This window comes from Nipponia nippon, unplaced genomic scaffold (genome assembly GCF_047370975.1).
Source record: "Nipponia nippon isolate SJK-2023a ecotype South Korea unplaced genomic scaffold, ASM4737097v1 scaffold_4, whole genome shotgun sequence".
NCBI lineage: Eukaryota > Metazoa > Chordata > Aves > Pelecaniformes > Threskiornithidae > Nipponia > Nipponia nippon.
Genome location: NW_028262358.1, coordinates 103,746,929 through 103,770,483, shown reverse-complemented (window position 1 = coordinate 103,770,483; position 23,555 = coordinate 103,746,929). Strand labels below are relative to the sequence as shown.

At 40.6% G+C, this 23,555-nt stretch overlaps 1 protein-coding gene across 14 annotated transcripts in view; it reads left to right on the top strand.

Annotated features, from left to right (window-relative positions):
• Positions 1–23,555, top strand: part of ARHGEF10 (Rho guanine nucleotide exchange factor 10) — a 127,299-nt gene that overhangs the window by 13,755 nt on the left and 89,989 nt on the right. For 9 of the 14 annotated variants that reach the window (XR_015708215.1, XM_087774723.1, XM_087774727.1 and 6 more), the window contains exons 2-4: positions 926–1,001; positions 19,979–20,149; positions 21,456–21,746. Coding sequence is in view for 13 of the 14 variants with exons in the window: in XM_087774723.1 (XP_087630849.1) it covers positions 965–1,001; positions 19,979–20,149; positions 21,456–21,746 (499 nt within the window). In the remaining variant the exon portion in view is untranslated. Of the gene's footprint in view, positions 1–925; positions 1,002–17,337; positions 17,569–19,978; positions 20,150–21,455; positions 21,747–23,555 lie in introns of all 14 variants that reach the window. The other 5 variants (XM_087774731.1, XM_087774730.1, XM_087774734.1 and 2 more) reach the window with 3 other exon arrangements.

Here is a 23,555-nt window from a genome sequence, read left to right as displayed (position 1 = left end):
AGATTGACATCTATGGGCTACTCAAGAGTAGGACAGAAAATCTAGCACTGGCTCATCCACTGTCTTGTGTAGCTTTTGGAAACTTACTTTTCCTCCTCAGCCTTCTTCTGGAATCTTTCTCTTTGATATGCTCTCTCTTGAATTACAGTGAAAATGGGTTTGGGGCAGAGTGTGTGCATTGCTCAGCACAACAGGTCCAGTTTGTCCTTCGAGGTGGTACTGGAATATCGCTTCTAAGTACTGTTATGGGGAAGGAAGGAAAATTTCTCTTGCGGGTTCTGGGCTTTGCTCTCTGGCAGTGTGTATTCTGGACCAAAGTATGGGAATGCTTTGTAGGTTTATTCTTTTCCTTAAAACATGAGACCGACAGCATTTGAGAAAAGAGGAGGAAAAAGAAGGTTCTCAGGAGAGGTGGAAGTAAAGGGACTCAAGTGGAGTTTTTAAGATTGCCAAAAAAAAAGAAAAGAAGAAGCTGTGTATAAAGTGTATAGTTAAAACTTGTGATTTCTGATTGCCAAAGGGAGAAAAACATCATCAAAACTGATGAGCTTCCTAGAATTTTTCTCCCCTTCCCCTTCATGAAGATTTTGAAACAGAATATATACTCCAAACAGGCATTAAAATAACATGTTTTAGTAATCTGCTCATGATTGTCACAGTGGGAGCTGCAGAGTACCAAATAGTTTGAAAACTTCGTCTTTCTTTAGCTGGCTTATTGAGATCATTACAAGAATTGGCTCCAATACTGAGGGCTGTGTACATAAAAATTTGGACTAGATGTATTTTGAAGCGAGAAGCCAGGCACATTTCCTCTCTTCCATAATGGTATTAGCTAATAGGTATGAGCTTGGCCAAATTAAAAAGGAGTGTCTCAATATTTGGAAATTATGTTCATCTACAAAACATGTTCCCTTCATTTTTGCAGGGTTTTTCAGTCTGCTAAAGGCTCAGTGGATACACTAGGATGGACACAGAGGAATTCCCTCCCCCGCCACCAGAAGGTAATTGAAATAGTTTGGGGTTTAGAGCCAATTTTGTTGTAACAATTTGATTATATTTCCAAAAGTGTTTTTACCTCCCCAACTCTCCCTTTCCCTGTATCACCTTAAGACTTGGTGCCAGTGCTATTTTGCTGAAACATGAGCTCCTGTCATCGACCCTGTCTTGTTCTTGGGCCTTGCTTGCTGGTGTTGCGAGAGCATGACGGGAAGAAACCTGTGGAGCAATTGGTCCTTACAGTCCAAATCTGCAAATACGTGTTTTCTAAGGCAGCATTTTGTGGACTGTATCGTCACACCTTCATCATGTGCTTTGGCAGCTTCAACTGTTCATGCACATAGTGCCCTGTAGAGAAAACACATGTGAAGGCTGTGGCATGGACAGGATATTTGGACCAGTGTCTCAAATGCCTGGACAGATTTGGAGTCTGAATTGAGAGAATAGAGAGGAGTGGTTTTCTGTTAGGGCATGTGCTGCTTCCACTGAGCATACTTAATCTGGGCAATGTCTGCTGAGGGCTGTAGCTGAATGACCTTCTTCTGATGCTGCAGTTCTCTAGCCAGCATGTGTTCCCATGGGAAGCAGAGGGGAAGTGTACACAGGTGAACCTCTGTGTGTCAGAGCGCAGAGATTTATGGAACAGTATGATGTATGCTGGACTACGGAGCTGGTTCTGTAAAGTTAGCACTTGGTGCCCTTTGCCTGCTGTATACTGGTAGCCATATGGCTGCTTGTATAGCCCAGGTTTCAGAGGGCATAAAGACAGGATGTACAAAGACACGGTGTCATTGCCTTCTGCATGTATGTTCTCTGTAAGAGAATATGGCTATCTTTTTTTCCTGTTTTCCCATTGATTTCCTGTAAATGCACCTTTGTGTAGTGCTTGGTATTAGGTATTCTAAGCCTTAAAAGAATTTGGCTTTTGATAGTTGGATGCTGAGAGATTTCTTAGGAGAAGAACGATATGCTTGTTCTGATCATCCCAAAGCATGAGTTTATGGAGACATGGGTTATGGTTACCTGTGGTTGGACCCAGTATAGCTGTTCTTATTTTGGTAAGTTGCTAGTATAGTTTGTATAGATAGTGACTTTCCCATAAATTTTTGATCTGTCCCTCATATAGGACATTATTACTTATGGGCTTACACTCTATTATATACATTGATATATGTATATATTAATAAATATGTGTATATCAATAATATACATTATTACTTACAGGACGTTTTACTTATTGTTCACACAGAACTTATACCTATATGAAGCCATTTAAGTACGAAAGAGGATTTATCTTAGTTTTGTTCAGCAATAACTCTTTAGGAATTTGGGAATTGCCATCCTAGATCAAAACTGCTTTCGTTCTAACTTAGACACTGCCACAGATAGAGGTCTGTTACTAGATACCGCCTAGGAAATTGGGAATGTGAAAGAAGCAGAAAGTTGTGAAATCAGCTTTTAATGGGCTAGATTTCTGGCCAGCACTGTTGACGGTTTTATTTATGCTCTGAGATATCACTAAGGTTATTGTTGGCAAAAGTGCTTTTCCTGTCCTTGTCCTAATCCATATGGTCAGGACTCTGAATTTAGCTCTGTTTTGTTTAGTGACAGTTACTGTGAAACTGTCTCTGTTGGATAATCCATCTCCAAAGCAATGTAGTGCTGTGGGGGAAGAGTCATCCCTAAGGAATCAATATTTCCACTTGAGCAGGGGCTGCCGTTTTTCAAAGACGACTAATAATTGCTGCAACAGCTCCAACTTTGTGCAGCATGTCAGTATGTGGGATACTCTGACAAAAACTCAGGCGGACGTAGTTCAGTGCAGTTCCAGAATTCAGGTTCTTTATCTGCAAAGCTGTTTTGTGACATGTAGAACTGTGTATCGCATCCTTATTTTCAGACATGTCACTCCTTAATAGTCTGGGATTAGACTTATTTAACATAAATTGAGATTCTGCTCTACCTGATCTTGTGTCAATGGATGCTTTCCCTGTCATCTCAAAAAGCTTTGTCTGAAACTATTGGAACTTGTGTATTTTTTTTACTTTACCATTGCTAATTCTCTTAAAGCATATTAATAAAAGGAATATCAGCGAAGAGAAATTTTAATAATTACACTAAAATACACTTTAGTTCACTTTCTAGGTAATTCTCATGAGCCATTTTACAGGTGGAAAATAAATGAGAATTTTAAGGCCAAGTACACATAACAATTAAAGGAAGGAAACACATGGGATTTTTTTTTTTAATGGTTGAGGTTTTTTTTGGCATGCACGTACACTGGCCACCCACGGTGTCTGCTCAGAAGGGATGAGCAGCACCTGCCAGTGCCTTCAGACAGTGGGCGCATGGGTGGGTTACTGTGGCTCGTGAGGATGAGGCTCCCGCTGTGTGCTGGGTGCAGGATCCTTTGATACATTATAAAAAAATGTTTTTAGCTTTTGCATAATGATTCTAAAATCCTGAACTAGGGCCACAGATGAAATCACTTTTTTTTTTTCCCTCCTCAAAGTTCTTGTGACATCATGGGAGTTTTTTCTTTTACCTATTTGTTGTCCTAGCAAATATAGCTGTAGTGTTGAAAGTCGCGTGGGTTCCTTTCCATTTACGGGTGTATACCTTGCACTGTAAATCTCAATTTTATTCTTGTCAAGTAGGTTTTCTATGGTATTGACAAGTAACTTCCACAAATTTATTTGTATCAATGCTAGTGTATACAAAGGGAAAAATAATGGTAAACCTTCATCTTTGTCATGGGGATGTTGTGGGAATGTATATGAAAGGTGTGCGATTAAATTCATGTTAAATAATGTCTTTTCATTAGCAATAACTGTCTGAATCTCTACCTTGTTCAAGTTAAGGTATAGTTAAGGTCAACAGTAGAGCTTCTTCTGCCACTTCTTGATAGGGAAAAACTACATGCCAGAAAAGAATGGAAGATAACATATTTTACCTTTATTTCATTTACTGTGCTTATGCAACATATCTGCTCATAGCTGTTTGGACATTCCATTCATGGATTGTTAATTAGGCAGTGACAAGTCTGTGCTAGAATTCCCTTACCCCAGAGCAAATTCAAGTACTGAGGAACTTTAGAAAAATTAATGCCTGTATGCTCCCTCCTCCAGACTGGTTTAAAAAGAAATTCTTCTTCTAGCCATGATTAAAAATTCCCTAGTATTTTTCTCTGTATATTTTGAATGAATGTAGATGTTAGCAGCCAGGGAGCAGTTGGAGGCGGGGTAGATGCAAAGGCCTGCTTGGCCAAGAGCATAATCCAAAAAACTGCTTCTGAAATTGGCACTTGAGATGATAGTACTAGCTCGTGTTCCCTTCTTTAGTGTGTTTGTGCATATGAATTTATGCATAAAGTGCTGGTATTTAAGATTTCATACATAAAAAATCCGTGGCTATTTTGTGAAATAAAATAGAGGATGATTCTTGTTCTCTCTATCAACAAAAAAAATCCTTTTTCAAAAGCTAAATGAAAATGGCAAATTTTATCATGACTCTAAGTTATAATTATGTTTTTAATTGGTGGCTGTAATGGAGTGTCCTTAACCAAACCCATTTAGGCAAGAAAAGGATATGCTGTGGACTGCAGACTATGCAGCAAGTAATTAAAAAGCTGGTAAGTCTGAGCATCAGGAATCGCATTGTGCTTCTCCTGTAGAGGGGCCATCTTCACGCTGACCAGCTAGGACTGGAGATTGGATGATTAATGCTAGGGTGGTGTTTAGGTGTGATGGCCTGTGCTTGTGCTATTACTGCTTTGTTAGGAGATGTGGTCTCTGGCTGTTTTTCATTTCTTTACTTGAAAAACATCTTATGATCTTGCAAAGTGGAAGTCCCTTTCTTTAAGCGAGGACTTAAGAGGTGTTTCAAAATCTGTTTCAAAAGGAAAACCAGCTTTGTTTGCTCAGCAGGATGGATACCTGACAAACAGCTTCTTGCCCAAGGGAAGCTGGCAGGGGGCGTGGGTGCGTGTGTACTCTCTGTGTCAAACAGGCTTCTGGGTTTGCATTTTCATATCTGAATATGTCTCTCTCACTATTTCTAGTACGTGGCACTATACCTCATATGATTTCTTTGTGAAAACTATTAGAAAACCTTGGGTGTATTTCCTCATACTGAGTATATTTGCCAACAATTCATCACAGTTGTCCTACACTGAGTTGCCTTTTATAACAGTTGTAAGACCTAAAATAACTTCAAGCTCTGTTTTATGATTAATTGAGTCTATCAAGGTAGGTTAATATAGCAATATTAAATAATAAAAATAGCAATGAGATTTGAGATTTGCATCACAATACAATTCTTGAATTGGGAACAGGTGGTATATTTTATTTCTTATTTACAGGAAATTAACATATTCTTTCTATTAAAATTTTGAAGTGAAATACTGAAATTTCAGTGTTCATACAAGGACACTGTGAGAACGAATTTGATAGCATAGTCTTTGTATTACTGCCAAATACTCTCTTTACCTGAGAGACAATCACTTTTAACTCTTCTTCATTTGGGAAGCGTGAGGTGCCCTTAAAGACCAGATGCAGTGGGGAGCTGGATGTTCGCTCACCTACACCACTGTCACCTGTGCCATGGGTAAAGCTAGGTGAGAAACCTTCTGCTGAAGTTTGGGATCTAAGATGTTCTTCAATGGGATGAAATTTGGCGGGGTTTTTTGTTGTTTTTTGGGTTTTTTTTAACTGAAAACAGACTGAGAATATCTCCTAGACACCAATCATAAAAGCATTTTGTACACCTTTTTATACAAACAATCAGCTCTCTAGGGCTGTGAGTGGGATATTTGTTTGTTCCTGATATGGAGAGACATAGAGCAAGGAGGCCAAGGACTTAAATCTGGATATCCTGTATGTGATCAAGTGCTGTGATTGTGGTTTTTCCGCGGTTATTTTTTGTCGTTTGCCTGCCAGCGCCGAAACACTAAAATAGTCATAGTTCCTCTGTCCCTGAGAAGGAAGTCTGGCTTGAGTCTGAGGGCAGGAGTGAAGTAAGAACAACTATACTCTCATAAAAGTTCCCATTGGGATGACTTTACATAGTCTTAACAAAACGAACTTAGAAAAAATTTTGATTAACCCTAGTAGGGAGCTGCTGGATGGCTGCTGTGTGTCGCTGTAGAGACAACTGTATTTCTCCGCCAGGGGAACTGCTTTTTATTCTGTGTACTATATGTATGTATTTCAGATTATCTAGTTACCTTTTGTGCTGTTTAGTGAATGACTTCATAGTTTATTTAGATTTTAACTGTTTTAACAAGCTAATTTTGTGACAGAAAAGAAGCAGTTAAATTGGGGCTTTTATAATATTGACAAGAAAAGCACTTGGATGTTTTGCAATTTAGTTTATGGAAGTGAAGAACACTGGGGGGACATAAGCTTGTATTTTGGACTAAAGTAAAAAAAAAGATGTTACTTACTGTGATTGGGGGATTGAAATAAGAACATTGCTTAAATTAAACTGCAGCTATAAAGGGAGTTGGTCTTGAGCTAAACAGCATTGTTTGTTAGATATCTATTTTCAGCATACAGACAGTTACAAATGATGGTAAAAGGGGAGCCAAGATTTCAGAAGAATGAGAACAGAATATGAATTGTAGTTATGAATGGTCCCTTGTTTTTGAAGCTGGCTGTAGCTTGCTGGTGTCTGACATCCCATCTGTAACAGAACAATTTATTTATTTCTGAAGATCACATTTCTCTCAGTAAATAAAGGAAAATGTGTTGTTTAAGGTAAGGATCAATTATTTTGTGTGACAATTCAAACAAGCTGTGTAACAAAGACTAACAAGAAAATTCCCATTGCAAAAATGCAGCTACGGTGTCACATGTCACTCCTAATTATGTGTTTTTTCTTCTAGCCAAATGTATTTGAGCGTTGGGAAAAACAAGAAATAGAAAGAAAATAAATAGATTAATTAAAGAACTTATTTCTATTTTTAGCATCTACAAAGAAAACAGTTTACATGGATGTAATCATATCTTTGTTTCGTTTTGAAGTGATCCAGTAAAATCTTTGCTGGATGTTTATAATGTGTTAAATGATCAAATATGATTCACTGTCATAGATTGCTGAGAGGTTGACTTAATCCTTTTGATAGTATTTGATGTTTTCGTTCTGAATAATAAGTTGTGGGGTGTTTTTGTTTTTTTGTTTTTTCCTATTCACTCTGCTGCTCTGTAAGGTGACTTTACTGCTGGACTTAACTTGCTAGCAGTGTGCAGGGACAAGGCCCAGACATGTTGATTGAAAAAAGCAATTGATGATGAGATAAAGGGCTTCCAAGGGATGGCAGCAAAACTTTATCTTTGGGCTGGGGTGACTGGTATTGTTTGCCTAAAAGACAAACAAATTGTAAAGGAATTTGTACTGATTTTCGGGTATTCAGTGGTTGGCTGAAGTCTCACAATCCGTAGCCCTTGTTCTCGTGGGAGACTTCAACTTACCAGCTATCTGCTGGAAAGACAACACAGCAGAGAGGAAGCAGTCTCGGAGGTTCCTGGAGTGTGTGGGAGATAACTTCCTGACGCAGCTGGTGAGGGAGCCAACCAGGGGAGGTGCCCCGCTGGACCTGCTGCTTATGACCAGAGAAGGCCTGGTGGGCGATGTGGTGGTTGGAGGATGTCTTGGGCTCAGTGACCATGACATGACAGAGTTTTTGATTCTTGGAGAAGTAAGGAAGGGGGTTAGCAAAACCACTACCCTGAACTTTAGAAGGGCGGACTTTGGGCTGTTCAGGAGTCTGGTTAACAGAGTCCCTTGGGAGGCAGTCCTGAAGGGCAAAGGAGTCCAGGAAGGCTGGATGTTATTCAAGGAGGAAATCTCAAAGGTGCAGGAGCAGGCCGTCCCCATGTGCCGCAAGTCGAGCAGGCGGGGGAGAAGACCGGCCTGGCTGAACAGAGAGCTTTGGCTGGAACTCAGGAAAAAAAGGAGAGCCTACCGCCTTTGGAAGAAGGGGCAGGTGACTCAAGTGGATTACAGGGATGTTGTGAGGATATGCAGGGAGAAGATTAGAAAGGCGAAGGCCCAGCTAGAACTTAAACTGGCCACCGCCGTTAAAGATAACAAAAAATGTTTTGACAAATATATCAGCGACAAGAGGAGGGCCAGGGAGAATCTCCCTCCTTTGTTGGATGCTGAGGGAAACTTTGCCACGAAGGATGAGGAGAGGGCTGAGGTACTTAATGCCTTCTTTGCCTCAGTCTTTAATAGTCAGACTGGTCATCCTTGGGGTTTTCAGGTCCCTGAGCTGGGAGATGGTGATAGGATGCAGAATGAAGCCCCAGTTGTCAAAGACGTGGCAGTCACTGACCTGCTCCTCCACCTGGATGCTCACAAGTCCATGGGGCCTGATGGGATCCACCCGAGGATACTGAGGGAGCTGGCAGAGGAGCTGGCCAAGCAGCTCTCCCTCATTTATCAGCAATCCTGGTCAACTGGGGAGGTCCCAGATGACTGGAAGTTAGCAAATGTCATGCTCCTCGACAAGAAGGGTCGGAAGGAGGATCTGGGGAACTACAGGCCTGTCAGCCTGACCTCGGTGCCGGGGAAGGTCATGGAGCAGATCATCTTGAGTGCCATTACGCGGCATATGTGGGAAAACTTCTTCACCAAAAGGGTAGTCAGGCATTGTAACAGGCTGCCTAGGGAAGTGGTTAAGTCTCCATCCCTGGAGATATTTAAAAGAAGGGTAGATGTGGTGCTTAGGGACATGGTTTAGTGGTGGACTTGGCAGTGTTAGGTTAGTGGTTGGACTCAATGCTCTTAAGGGTCTTTTCTAACCTTAATGATTCTATGATTCTTGCAATGAATATTTGTGTAAGTTCTGAAACTTTATTTTCAAACAGTGAGCCAATGTATAAGGAGAGGTGTGAATTATTTTTTCTTTGCTTCTTTTGCCTTTTTAGCACTGTATCTAGCATTAACTGGCCAGGATAAATTGCAGCCAAAAATCTGAGGGATTTTTTGATTTAGGTTTTTTTTAATTCCGTTTTACTGATCCCAGTAAATATTCACTAACCATGCCTAAAGCCTCTGTAATGATTCTACTCTGGAGTTTACAGAAAGATTAACTTTTTTTATACATTGTTATAATTCTTGTATCTCGTGCATGAGCACGGGTAAAAACTTGTTTGCATTATGATAAGTTAAATAAAGTGTGTGAATTATTGAATGAAACATTAGGTGCTGCTTGGTTTTGCTGCAGAGAGGAACTGAAACTATGCCTAGCAATCTGAGGAAAATGGGGAAAAACCCTCCACCCCCTTATACAGATTTTCTTTTTTTCTTCCTCATCGAACTAATCTTCCCCAGAAATGCGACCTTGTCATAGTTTCATTAAAATGAATACAGAAGATGGTTTAGTCTGTCAAAGAAGGGTTGTTGCAGGAATACATCTCATTGTTAAATGGTCTGTTGTTGAGCTCAATAGCTTTGGTTAGGTGAAAGCATGATAGTTCTTGAAAAATCTTTTGTTATGCTGGTACAGGTTTCTCCAGGGGCTGCAAGAAGGACGTGCATGCTCCTGTGCCATGGGGATGCCCTCACTGATGGGCAACTTCCCAGTCTCTGTAGTTCCCAGTTCTGTATGTCTCGGGGAGAGATGAAGGGAAATCCAGGTGCTGATGCAAAGTGTTGTCCTGGGAGCAGTGAATTAGTTCAGTGTAATGTGTCTGGAGGACCTTAGCAGTCTCCTGTATTGCAAAGGAACGTGGAAGTAAAATTAACTTTGGCTGGGATTGCTTTCCCACTTGCATATCTGATGGTGACCCACTCATGTTTGCATGTGAAGAATGCTTGCCAGCCAAATGCTGAAGAAGACTCTTCATGTTGGACGAAATTCCTTCCTGACTTCCATGTGGACTGGCTGAAGCTCTGAATCATGAAGTTTGGTGTGCTGGTTTGGCTGGGATAGAGTTAATTTTCTTCACAGTAGCTAGTATGGGGCTATGTTTTGTATTTGTGCTGAAAACAATGTTGATAATACAGGGATGTTTTAGTTATTGCTGGGCAGTGCTTACACAGTGCCAAGGCCTTTTCTGCTTCTTACCCCACCCCACCAGCGAGCAGGCTGGGGGTGCACAAGAAGCTGGGAGGGGACACAGCTGGGACAGCTGACCCCAACTGACCAAAGGGATATTCCATTGTGGGGGAGTGAGTGAGCGGCTGTGTGGTGCTTAGTTGCCAACTGGGGTAAACCACGACATTTGGTTATGGCGCTTGTCTTCGGCCAATGCTGGGGCTAAGGCAGGGCTTCCTTTCCCCCCATGGCTAATGGAAGGAGGCAATGAGAAGGACTCTGAGGCTGATGGACTGAAAGGCCTCAAGGAAACACCATCATTGCCCAGCTCAAGCCAGTGTCCACTGAGGTGATAGAATTTTTGGTAGAAGCTGTGTTAAAAGGGTGTTGTAAAACAGGATTTTGGAGAGTTCAGTTAGTGAGTCTTGATGTAAGAATTACTGTTTTCTTGAGTTTGCTTGAAAAGGTATACTTTTTTTGAGCTATAACAGGATCATAGTATGTTAGGGCAAAGAAGAGCAAGATGTGTTAAAACAATAATTAAAACAAATGCTAAGGAAGAGGATGATATAAAGCTCCCTCCCCATTAGCTGCTGGGATAATGGATTTGTCAAACTTTGCATGTATTAAACTTTGTTTACAAATCAGTCTATCTGTATAGTGCTCCGTAGGCTGGGTGAAGGGGTAACAACAGAAATGAGTAGGTGAGAAGCCAGCTGAAATCCAAAATATTTCCAGTATTGTCCTGGATTTACAGGACATAACCATTCTGTTCTAGTCTATAAATTTTTCTGTAGTAAAAGAAGGTATAAGTTGCTGTAAAAGTTGATTTCTAGATCGTTTCCTTGTTCGGTATACATTGAGGAGAAAACACAAATAGGTTAAGTTATTTTTAAGTGTGTGAACAGGTTGCACGCAGTGCTCTGGGAGTGTTAGATGGAGTTTTTGTTGGAAAAAAGGAACCTGAGGCAGTGTGTCCAAAAAGACAAATCGATCCCCAAAGCCACGTGCATCTTCTGAGCCCTGCCTGGGCCGTTACCACAGGAGGAGGCTGAGCATGTGAGTGCCTCCGATGCTGATAAGGAGGTCGGATGCTTTTTGGTGTTCAAAGTGCTGCTTTTGAGAGTGCCAGCAAGTGCTTCGGTTTTGACATTGGTAGATAAAGGGTTGTTCAGCCTGGACCAATGACCCAGAATTCAGGCATCCCTTTGCCTAAGTTATCCAAAGGTTCGGTCCAGGAAGTATGTACAATTGTTGGCAAGGTAGAGAAAGAAACATGATCCAAAAATGAAGTCAAATCCCTTGCTATTTCATATCCAAAATGTGTGAGCCTGGTAGAAAGATGTTGCTAGACATGATCCAAGACCCAGGATACTTAAGCTTTTGCTCTGGGTGGGTTTCAGCCCTTTTTAGTATGATATACAGTTTATGTACATGAACTGTAAGTTTTCTTTCTGCAGAAGTGGGATCTCATGCTCCCTGTTTTAGGCCTTCAAGGTCTCTTTCTGCCACTTTCTGCTTCATGGGACTCCCAATTACTCTTAAAGTCCTTTCAGTCCAAGGTATCATCAGGTGATACAGCAGTTTCATGTTGCTAATTAGAATAAAACAGACTGTATTAGAGAAATGCATATTCCTCAAACCATTAAACAGTAATTGCTTCAATGTAAAAAGTAATTATTTGGAAAACCAGACATTAATAGATGATATCTGCTAGAAAAAAATGTGAAGAAATAAAGAACAAGCCAGACTGCTCTCACTGGTGGAAATTTCCTTAAAAATGGTTATTTTCTTACAAATACATCAACTACATGGTCAAAACTACATTTCCTAGAAAGTTTTCCGTTTCATTTTTTCTTCACGTGACCCTTGCATCCTAGGGTTAGCCAACATGCTCCATCCCTGTGCTGCCAGAGCTGGATACTTCATTTTCCCAATGACTCTGTAGTCCTTCTGTTGTTTGATTTCTGTTTTATTAAAGCTCTCTGGTCTTCCCGTTCCCTGCGTGGACTGTCCATTTGGCAGCGTGTTGTAGGTGAGTTCAGCAGTTCGTAGCCACAGTAGCTGAGGCTGAGCTCGACTATGCAGCCATTATCAGCACCTCTCTCTACCAACAGACATGTCAGACAGCAAAGTAGCTGTTGTCTTTTGACTCCTGTACCTCATGTTAGGTGCCTGGCGGCATTTATACTAGTTCCGACTCTTAACCTTTGTACTATTAAGTGTGAAGTGTATTTAGTATTCCTTTAATACTGATGGAAAGCTAATAGCCTTTAATATGGATAGATGTTTTTCAGTGTAGATAGGGATCTATCATGTATTTATGCAGTATTCCAAATAAGGGCTGTACATAAAAGCATCTCCTTTTAAGGACTTCACTTGCTGCACATCAGCAACATTTCTTGGTGAAGTCTTAGTGGCAGAATCTACTAACGTGGTGCTGAGGTGGAAAAGATCTGCTTGTCCAGGGATCAGGCTTGATCTACGTTTCTGGCCATGGCAGGCAATTACCAGTGTCGCCAGCGTGCCAAGTATGAAGGCAGTTAAAGTAAATGGTCACAAAATGCTGATTTTTACATAGCAGCCTTTCTGATTATACCTTAGCCAGCACTGAAAAGCATCTTGTGGAGTTACAAAGGAGTACAGGTCTTGCTGGTGTTGCTGCCACTACTCTCTGGACAGCCTAGTTCATGTGTAACGTTTTTATTTTAGACTTTTGTTTTTTTTGCAACTTGATTCTTTTAATTTTTAGGAAACTTTAAGCTTATTTTTTTAGCATTGTGAGTAGTCTGTAAGGTTCAATAATTTTGGTATTTGTAAATCTTTCCTAACATCCACAGATCTGGGCTTTATTTCAAGAAATAAAATTCTTTAGTATTTGGCATGCCGTTGTTAGCAGTATCTCTCTGAAACATGAGCAGGCAGATTCATTATTCTTTTGACTTCAATTTTGAGTTTGTTTTTTATCCAGAAGAATAATATCTGTTGTGCATGCTTGACAACATAATTAGTATGTAATATGTGTATTTATGAAATACTAAAGAGGCATTTTTACTTATTTCTTTGTTGTTTATTTGCAGGGAGAGCCTGTTAATTCATGTGGTTTTGCTTTTGTTTCCCTCACTGGAAACATTTTTTGCATGAATGTGTACTGTTTAGTTTTGTTGTTTTTTTTTTTTTTTTTTTGTAACTGTTTTCCACAGAGACTTGTAATGCTGACGTTGTGGTCACGCTTTGGATGCGTGCAGGAGCTGTGTGTAATTAGCAGCATGCATGTACCGCAGGGACCTGGGTTGCCTGCAGCGCCAGCTTAGCGCAACTGTGAGGGAAAGGGGAATGAAAGTCCTTGGCTCTGATCTGCTTCCCATGGGAAGGAGTGCTCACCCATGTGTTTTTGCATATCCAGTTTTGCTTTAGACTTTTTTTCCCCCAGCAAAATAGACGCTTTCCACCTGCGTGATGGTGTGAGGAGCTGATTTATGGATGCCAGTGGTGTGCTGGCAGATGCCACTCTGTGACTTGAAAGTGTCGGTGAAGGGCAGTGTTTGCCGGAGCACTTGCTCTTAAAGCCAGCCTTCCTCTTACGGGGTCCCTCCTGCCCTGCCCAGTCACTCTGCACATCTCACCCCTCTCCCTGCGCAGGTGCCAGTAGAGGTGTCATTTGGGGAAGGCAGAAGAGAGATGCATAAGCCGGGTACCAGAGCAAAAGAATATTTAACTTTGGTTTTCTCGCCTGATACTGAAGAAGTCATGGTCACAAATGGGAGACATGAGCAGGTAGAAAATACTGCATTGCTTTCTAGCTGTAGGAATGCGGTCTAATCAGCGCTAAAAAGTTGGGAGAAACTAGAGGCTATCCAGTGGTGACCAAGTCTCTTAAAACCTTTCTGCAAGTTCCTGCTGAATACGAATCAACTGTCATTTTCCAAAGGTTTACAAGGTGGCCAAATCAGGGAACTTTTGCAGGTACAAGTGTTTCCTAGCATAAGGTTCACCTTCCTGACAAGCACCAAGCCTCTGCTACGAAATTCCACCTGAAATAAACAGGGAAAAGCTCAAGGACCCGTTCATTATGGAACACAGTCAGCATGGTATGTTTGGGCCCAAATGGTTAGTTTTACAAAAGTAATGATAACTTTAAAAATTCAATTATTTCCTGGTATCTGCACACTTCCATTTCTTATTTCTATCTAGTGCCTTGTACACTTACGTAAGGAGCTGGGCAGATTTTAACCCTTTAGAAATAAGGGTCTGAAAAGGCAAGTGTGTCTCATCTGAGAAATCTTTGGAGTGTATCAAGATTAAATAATAAAGCACTCGGATTGCTATGCCTGGCTGTTTGCTTTGATTTGTAACCTTTGTAAGTTATCAAATTTTATAATACCTAAAAATATTCTGAGATAGCAAACTTTTTTATATTTCTTACTGAAAAGTTTTGCAGATTTCAAACTACTCAAGAATTTGTAGAAAGTTGAAGCATTCAGGGAATTCAGTTTGAAGGAAGGTGGGTCTATGCAGTCCCAAGTGTCTTGTTGCAATCCAAAATACATGAGTAAAAAAGATAAATGTTTTGTAACTGCATGTTGGAATAAGAACAAGCAGCTCCTGCCAGTCTCTTTTAGGTTCAATTATATTAATATTTTTTTTCACAAAATAATAGATATTTTTCAGCTGAAGCACTGTACACTTATTTTCTTCATTGGTAAGGTGGTGATATGGTAAAAGTGACTAAAAATGTTTTTATCGTTTAGGAAAAAAAAAATTGCCGTTCAGTGAATATACAAGATAGATTACACTCTAGAGGGCCCCCCTCTCCCCCCCAAAAATAAAAAAATTAATGTGTTGGAAGAAGAGTGAATGTTAGAGGGAGAAAGGAAAAATAGTTTTCCCTTCTGAGCACATGCATATTTACCATGTCCTGCAGTCTTTAGAAAATCCTTTGTCATGGAGTCTTTCAAATATAATAGACACATTTCTTCTTTTTGTTCCATAGTTCCCTGCTAACTTTAATTAAAAAAAAAAAAAAAACAAAACAAACTACAACTGATTGCAAGGATGACATTCCTAATTATACAGAAGCCTTACTTCAGTTTCTAAAGATGTTTTTCAAACCTTAAAAACATAACATAAAGTACTCATGTTTCTTGATGGCAGCGGGCCTGTTTATGTCCAGGGATTCCACGTTTGTTGTTACCATGCTCCAGACTGCTGAACTGCTCCTGCTTGGGGTCCTGTTTCTTTCTTCCTTTATCATGGTTTTCCATGGAAGAAAGTCAGTTGACTTCTTCAGGATCGTCTCTGATTTTCACGATTGCAAGGGAGGACATAGTTTTGGGGTGCCTTTTTTTTTCTGTATGTTTGCACTGTATTCAAAGTGCACTCGATAGTTAAGTGCAGAGCTATTTTGTCTTACTCCTGTATCTCTAAAACAAACTGTTGAAGAAGACTATTAATGAAGCTTCACTAGCTTAATCTCAGCTTTAAAATTAATGTCACTCTTAAACTTGTAGCTCTTTAGCTGTATTACATAGAACTATAAATAGTTTAAGGAAAACGAATGGGAAAGCAGATGGTGCCAATAATGCTTTGTAATTGGCAGAGCAACCAAAAATTGTTTAAATTTGCTTATGCCCCAGCAGGTCTCCGTAAACACAGCCGAAGTTAGCTTGTTTTTGAAGTAAGCTTAAGAAAAAGTCATTTCACCAAATAACACGCCACAGAAAAAAGTCATAAATCCGTGTGTTGTGCTAACAATTGAGCCTATATATTCCTTTTTCTAACCTAATCCTAAATTCACACTTTCATGCTTAGTTAAACTTGAAGGCAATTTTTCCATTATATCAGATTTTTTTTTTCCATGCTTTAAAACTCCAAATAGAAATTTTTAGAAACGCAAGAATTTCCCCGAAGCATTTGCAAAGAAAATGCTGCAGAACCGTATTGGCATAAGATGAAAAAGTTTAATCAGTTATTATATTCTCATTGCTCTGGTTGGCACGGGTAAAGTTAAGGGTATGAGTAGTGGTGACAGCGCAAATTGGATTTTTAGTAACTAATTTAATTATTTGAAGTAATTCCAGGCAGACTCTGTAATGCTAAGCAGTCTGTGGTTATTACTTTGGGGAAAAAAAATAGTGCATTCTAAAATGATGTTAAAAAAATCCACTCAACAAAAAAAGTAGTTGTCCTCTGTGTGATTTGGGGGTGTGTGAGGGGGGGTGTGTGTGCCTTTGGAAATCCCTCCCTCACCCCCACAGTTTTTCTCTGCAAGCACAGTTGCCTGGAAATGCACTTTTTGGTTTGATCCTTCTGACTTACAGTTAAAGGGTTGGAGGAACTGGGACTTTCTTCATGAGCATGAGATTTTGCAAGATCCATGGTGGATTTTTTGTAGCCAGATTCAGCCCAAGTGTAACTATGCTATGTGTCTTCTTAATTTATTGTAGCACTTCCCAAGTGCTTTTGTGTGTGTGTTCTTTTGACATAACACAAACAACTGTAGAAAAAGCACATATTTTCAAAACTGTAGTTATTCAAGATGTCTTTTTTGTATGACATAATCTGTATTTATCTGCAGTGCTGAGCAGCTCTTCAGTTGAAGCAAAAAGCCCCTGCACCTTCTCTTTATTTTTGTTATTAAAATACTTCTTCCGTCAAATGAAGTAGTATGCCATTGACATTAAATGCTTAAAGAATATTTTTATTAAGTATGAGACTGAAGGCATCAGTAAATTTAAAGGGTTAAAGTTTGTCTTTATACCTGCAGAATTAAGCAAATGCAGAAGTGATACAAAGATGAAATACAGTTTTAAAACTTTCTGAAGTGAGGATATTTGTCTCCAGTCTGCCCTTTCTAAAGGACATGGAATCTGAGAAAGGAATTTCTCTCTTTTTTTTTTTTTTTCTTTTGGTCTGTTTTATAATCTTAACCCACTGTCACATCAGTGATGCGATTTAGGGGATCTTTCCAGGCTATAATGCCCAATTACAGGGTTCTGCACCTTGTTTATCTCTTATGCAAAGTAAGTGTTTCTGAGTAAACGACGCAGAGCAGCATTAACAGCCACAACAGAAAAAAATTATGTGGCACCTTCAATTTTTTTTACCTGAGTTGAGAAAATCAATTCCTATGTTTAGGATTTCTTCCCACAATCATAAAATATGGATTGGTTGCTTTTTTAGGGGGGAATGGGGAGGCATGTTGAAGGGGAGTTGTGTGTCGGTTTACCAGGTTTTGCTCCTGGGTCCTGAGTCATTCCTTTTCCTTTTAGTGTCTCAAATTACCTTTTTTTTGCCAGCGGCAGGTCTTGTCTGTCTCTGACAAATGGCACTGCGCTGGACTTGAGTGCCTGGGGAACTGCATCAGCGTAAAAGTGCTGGAGTAGAGAGTTATCAGGCATCTGATACCCAAGTTACTTTATATGCCCTGAGGAAGCATCTGGATCCAGAAGCTCCCTAACGCAGCAGCCACAGAACCTCAGAGGTGCCTGCTGCTCCCGCGACGTTTCCCTGCGCAGCTCAGGCGTCTCGTAAGCATACACGCTTTTTCTTTTGTCGATGTCTAGACTTGACCTGCAGTGAGCAGGTGGGTTCGTGGCTCTCAGCTGAGCCTCGCTCCAGCACCGCCCCAGTTTCCTGAGTGGCCTAATCCTGCAGAAATGATCAACTCATTACAGTAACCTCATCTTCCCCCGCCTCCCACCATACCAAGTGCAGACAGAGCTACTGTATGTATTTGAAGTGGTTGCTGCTGTGGTTCACTTATATAGTACAGCGAGAGGAGTGGCAGATAGCAGTGCATGTACGCAGAAATTGTGGTTTTGTGGCTGTTACCTGCTTGTGACTGCTGTCTACTTACTTATCTGCCCAGCCTGCGTCACTAACCAACATTTCACACACTGGTAATCCCAAAAACCACTCTACTTAGTATTTCACAGGTTTGTGTTTTCCAAATTTGAAGTACACAGATCTACTGAAAACAAAGAAACTGAAAAAACAAAAATAAAACAACACCACCATCCGCCTTTTACCTTCTTTTCCCCATTACTGTCAAGCAGCAAGTAGTACAAAGTCTAGTCAGGCAGATGCTGAATTGGGAAGAATGCTGTGATTGTCGTGAATCACGTGGAAGAGCTCTGCAGGATTTTTGCATCTTTCAGGGGAAAAAAAAAATATTGCTAATGGACAAAAGCAAAAATGAAAAGGCTTAATCCAAAGGCTGACTTCTTACAGAAGGATTTTTAAAAAAGCATCAAAATTAAATTAAATGTCCTGCTGCCTCAGCCATAAACTATGACAATAAATGCAGGATAACCCCTTTTTTGTTCCTTACTATTTTTGCAATTAGTTCACTTTTTCTCCTACAGAGAGGCTGCATGAAAGATCTTGTTATTTGTGGCTGTGATAAAATATGCTGGCTCAGCCTGCCTGAAGAAACAGAAGCCTTGGCAGGAATGCTGATTACCATGACAATCTAAGCAGTCTAGAGCTGTGGTTTGTGTGGGTTTTATCATAAAGGTACAAAACGTGTCCTGGATGGTAGAAAAGCTGATAGTATCATCATGACTCAGGAGATCCAATCGTCCTTGAAAATACTTTTTTTCATATTGTGTACCTGAAGAGGGGGAGGGAGGAACCCTATCAACTTAATGTATATTTTTATAACATATTTGTGTGTCTATATATTTATCTATTTTAGTGTATATTTTTATGCTGCAGTTATGTGGGTTTTTTATAACATTTTTAATATGTTCTTGAACACTTGTGTAAAAGTTAGGTATTGGTCATGGGTTTTAGGAAGAGCTTGGGAGGAAGGTCAGCTGGGCCAAAAAACTTCTACGGATGACATTTCTGCCTCAAGGTGGGAATCTCTGGTAAGAATTTCTCCCCCAGAAGGTGAAAGAGCAGCTGAGGCAGGTCAAGGGAGGGAGGGATGAAGCCCTTTTGTTTCGGGGAGCTGCCGTGAAGGTTTCTGGAAGCTGGGAGGAGGCTGGCAGGTCTGGGCATCCCTCGCTGCAGCTGCCCTGGTTACTCCTCCTCTGTGCAGTGTCTCTGACAGAAACTTTGGATGCTGTGGGCAGGCTTCTTCCAATGTGAACGCACAGCAAAACCAGTGGTAGATAAGGCAAGGAGGAGTTTAAATCTTTGTGGGTTCTCGAGACTCCTGCGAGTAAGAAAAATAGCATGGAGGGAAACTGCCTGGCACTTCTTCCTGCTCCCCCTCCCCGGCTCCATTTCAGGTGCCAAATCTGTGCTGCAGGGTCTTCACAAGCAAAGACAAAAATACCCGCCACGCTCTCACTTCCTAGCCATATTAGGGTGTAATTATTTCAGCCATTACTTCTTCAAAGGTAAGAACTGAAAAGTCACCACCCCCCACCTGCCTCCACCAAAGTGCACCTTGTGTGTGGTAATAGGGCTAACAGCACGTTGCATAAGATCATTGGTTTAAAACTGTCTCAGACTGGAGTAGCAAAAACAATCTGCTGGTCTCTCATGATGTGTGTGAAGAAAGTTACCATGACTGGCATTTTGACACTGTTAAGAATAGGCTTAGAAGTTTGAGTTAGAAAGGAAAAATGACTTGAAGTTATAAAGTCCCAAAATCTCTGTACAACTAAACTAGTCTGTGAACTTTTCTTGTTTAAAGAATTGGCTGCTTAGGTGTTTTACTAAAAGTGCTTTGGTTCATTATGACAAAACCGAGGGTATTTGCATTATCAGTTCTTGATTGCTTTCCAAGTAATTTCATTGTTTACACTAAAGGATTTATTGAAAACTGCATGAGGTTATCAACATGTCAAGGAAGTTTTGTTCTGTTCCAGTTACCTAAAAAACTAAGCGTTCATTGTATAAGCTTCCTTTGTAATGTGCAATGTTTACTGGTCCCATTAAATCATTATTAAGAGCAAACAACCAAAAGCGTATCTTTCTGCACAGTTCTGGAGCATGAACCAAAAGCCACGGGTACAAATGATGACGAGGAGGACGAGGGAGAACAGTTTGACTTTGACAGTGGAGATGAGATACCAGAAGCAGACAGGCAAGCCCTTGTGCCACCTCCTCCTGATCCTGGAAATAGCATAGAGCACAAAGAGGCTGACGCCATGGGTAAGTCAGCCTGTTGGGCTGTGCCTCCACTGGGCTAAATAGTCAAGACTGATTACAGGATGCCTTTTCTTTACAATGCAGTAAAAATACTTGTAAAAAGAGGTTTCCATGGAAATACCATACAAGTGTTTTGAATATTCCTGCTAGTTACACTCATGGTAGGTTTGACAAGGCAGGTGACCATCACATGTAATTCTTGTGAGGTTTCCCATCCAAGTGTGACATCCAAACCAACGGACTGATCTCAGTCACAGTGCCATGCTACAGGAAAACTTTGTCCTTGCAGCTCTAATGGCATGTGTATGGCTTGAGATAAGCTCCTTTCACAGCTAAGCTTGCTGGTTGCTGATCTTAAGGTGACATGCATAAAAATAAATGGAGTCTAAGTGTATGGATTTTGTTCATAAACAGAAGTCTTATTAAATATTAAAACATCTGTTACAACACATACAGATGTTCCCAGTGCTGAGGTGTAGTCTGGAAATTGCTGTGTTCTGCTTAAATGGACAACAGCTGATTTTGCTGACTTTGATCCAATTTCCTTTTGTAAGCGGAGTCATTGTGCTCATGGCAATTAAAGGTAGATAACTCTTCGGTTTGACAACCTGGAACTTAAACACCACCTTTCCCTGAAAATTTGTTGCTCGCTCACCCTTTTGTGAAGTTGTACTGACAGCTCAAAAACTTTTGATCGCTTGGGATGCAGTTCTGCAGCTCGCTTCAGAGGAGCCTTTGATTCTGCTGTACCTCAGCTTGTCTCAAGAAATACCAGGAACTTTGTGTAACAGAAAATAATTTACTTTCAAAGAGGAAAACTTGGAAAGTTATTTTCTCTTTCCTTTTCTTAACAGAGCATTTTCAGGACTGTTCTTTCAGGAGTGTCCTTCCAGTGAACTTTTTCTCTTCTCATGGCTCTTCGTAAAATGTTTCTTGTATTTGTGCTCATAAGATCTAAATTCATCTAGAATCCAGATTTTAACCTTCAGGGTTTAAGGCTGTTTTCAGCCATGTGCTTATGACAAGCAAAAGAGGACCCTGGCTACTTGTCAGAAGTCCTCATATTCAGGTATTGTTTTTCCATAGGCATCCTTGTAACCCAGATTGTTTTGCTGCTGTTGGCATTCCTCATCTGTAAAATGGGGAGGATAGCACTACTGTGTGGGAAACTTATGAGTCATAGATTGTAAGCAACTTGTATAGTAAGGATCATATCAGCGTTTAGGATATTTCCAAAGAGCAATTGAGCAGCTTGAACAGGTATGAAAAATAAAACTTTATTTTTTTTTGTTTAATTTTTCAACTAAAGGGGCTGATAATTTAGAAAACAGTGAGAAGCTACGAACATCAGAACCTGCTGCAGAAGGCACTCCAGCCAAAGTAAATCCTTACTCAGTCATAAATATTTCACCAATCCAAGACAAGGATCCATCCTCATCACCAGAACCAAGTCCTCAAGACGAATGTGCGAGTCCAAACTTGTCTGGTGGATATTCTGTTCCTGTCCCCTGTGGCTATGCTGTGCCATCTAATTTACCTTTGATACTGCCAGCGTACTCTAGTCCTGTCATAATACGCAGTGTTTCTGTAGATGAAGAAGGTACTGTATTTATGCACCTTTCTATTTGAAGGGGAATCCTTTTTTAACTTCAGGTACCTGTGCTGTTTTATAAATGTTTGTGTAGCACCAAGCCTGGATATCTGTGGGAGATTTTGTGTCAAAATAGAGAAAGAACTCTATCCTGTGGTATGAACTAAAATTTCTTGTCAGCCTTGGAAGAAAAACATCAGTTTATTTAAAAAAAAAAAAAAAAAGTTCTTATGGGACTCTGCTTGCCATACTAGGATTGAGATACCCAAGTAAAGCTGCATAAGAAAAAACAAATGTACGCAGTCAGTTCTTTCTCAGCCCTTCTTTAAGTTGATGATGCCTGACCTTTGTTTTGCTGGCACCGTATTACAAGGGAGGACTTCTGTCTTATCTTGCCGTTAAGAATGATTAATACTAATTCCCTTTAATGTCGTGAAATAATTTCCAGAGCCATTGTTCAGTGTTCAAGCCAAATGGTTTCTTCTCGTACCTTATCATGCTTTATCTGTGTCCTGGCAGAGTTCCTGTCCCTTTTACCTTTTCTATATGCGCTTCTGTTTGTTTGTTTATTTTCCAGTCCTTGTGGATTTAGAGTTGCTGTGGGATGTTTTCCTTGACAATATGACAAATTCTGTTTGTCTTTTAGTACAATTTTAAGACAGAAGAGGAAATTTGAAAGGGAAATAACTATGGATTATTAACGAAACAGGAACAATCCCCCATTTTGTAACTAGAACTGGCAAAGCTGACAGCTTCATGTTAAGAAAGCAGGAGGAAGAGAAAGCTCCCCATATCCTGCCTTTTTTTTTTTTTTCTTTCTTGTATTTTGAATGTACTATTCTTTAGCTAGGTAGCAATTCTACTGTAATTCTATGTACTGTGATACTTCTTTTTTTTTTTTGTCAGCCTTTGCTGTGTACCACTATTAGAAATATTGGCAAGTAAAAGCAAATGTGTTTGTGTGGTGGTTATTACCTTTAGAGGAATATATGTTTGAGAGATTAGAATTAAATGCATCAGACACTGTAATTTCCTCTTAACCAAATTGCTGTGTCTCTGATCTTTTTCATTTGCAAAAATAGGTAGTGTGAAGAAACTTCTAAACTTTTTTAGACGTGTTTGTTTAAGAATCATAGAATCCTTTTGGTTGGAAAAGACCTTTAAGATCATTGAGTCCAACCATTAAGCTAGCACTGCCAAGTCCACCACTAAACCATGTCCTCAAGCGCCACGTCTACCCGTCTTTTAAATACCTCCAGGGATGGAGACTCAACCACTTCCCTGGGCAGCCTGTTCCAATGCTTGACCACCCTTTTGGTGAAGAAGTTTTTCCTAATGTCTAACCTAAACCTCCCCTGGTGCAACTTGAGGCCGTTTCCTCTCGTTCTATCACTTGTTACTAGGGAGAAGAGGCCGACCCCCACCTCGCTACAACCTCCTTTCAGGTAGTTGTAGAGAGCAACAAGGTCACCCCTCAGCCTCCTCTTCTCCAGACCAAACAACCCTGGCTCCCTCACCCGCTCCTCATAAGACTTGTGCTCCAGACCCTTCACCAACTTCATTGCCCTCCTCTGGACACGCTCCAGCACCTCAATGTCCTTCTTGTAGTGAGGGGCCCAAAACTGAACACAGTACTCGAGGTGCAGCCTCACCAGTGCCGAGTCCAGGGGCACTGTTACCTCCCTGGTCCTGCTGGCGACACTATTCCTGACACAAGCCAGGATGCCATTGGCCCTCTTGGCCACCTGGGCACACTGCTGGCTCATGTTCAGGTGGCTGTCAACCAACACCCCCACGTCCTTTTCCGCCAGGCAGCTC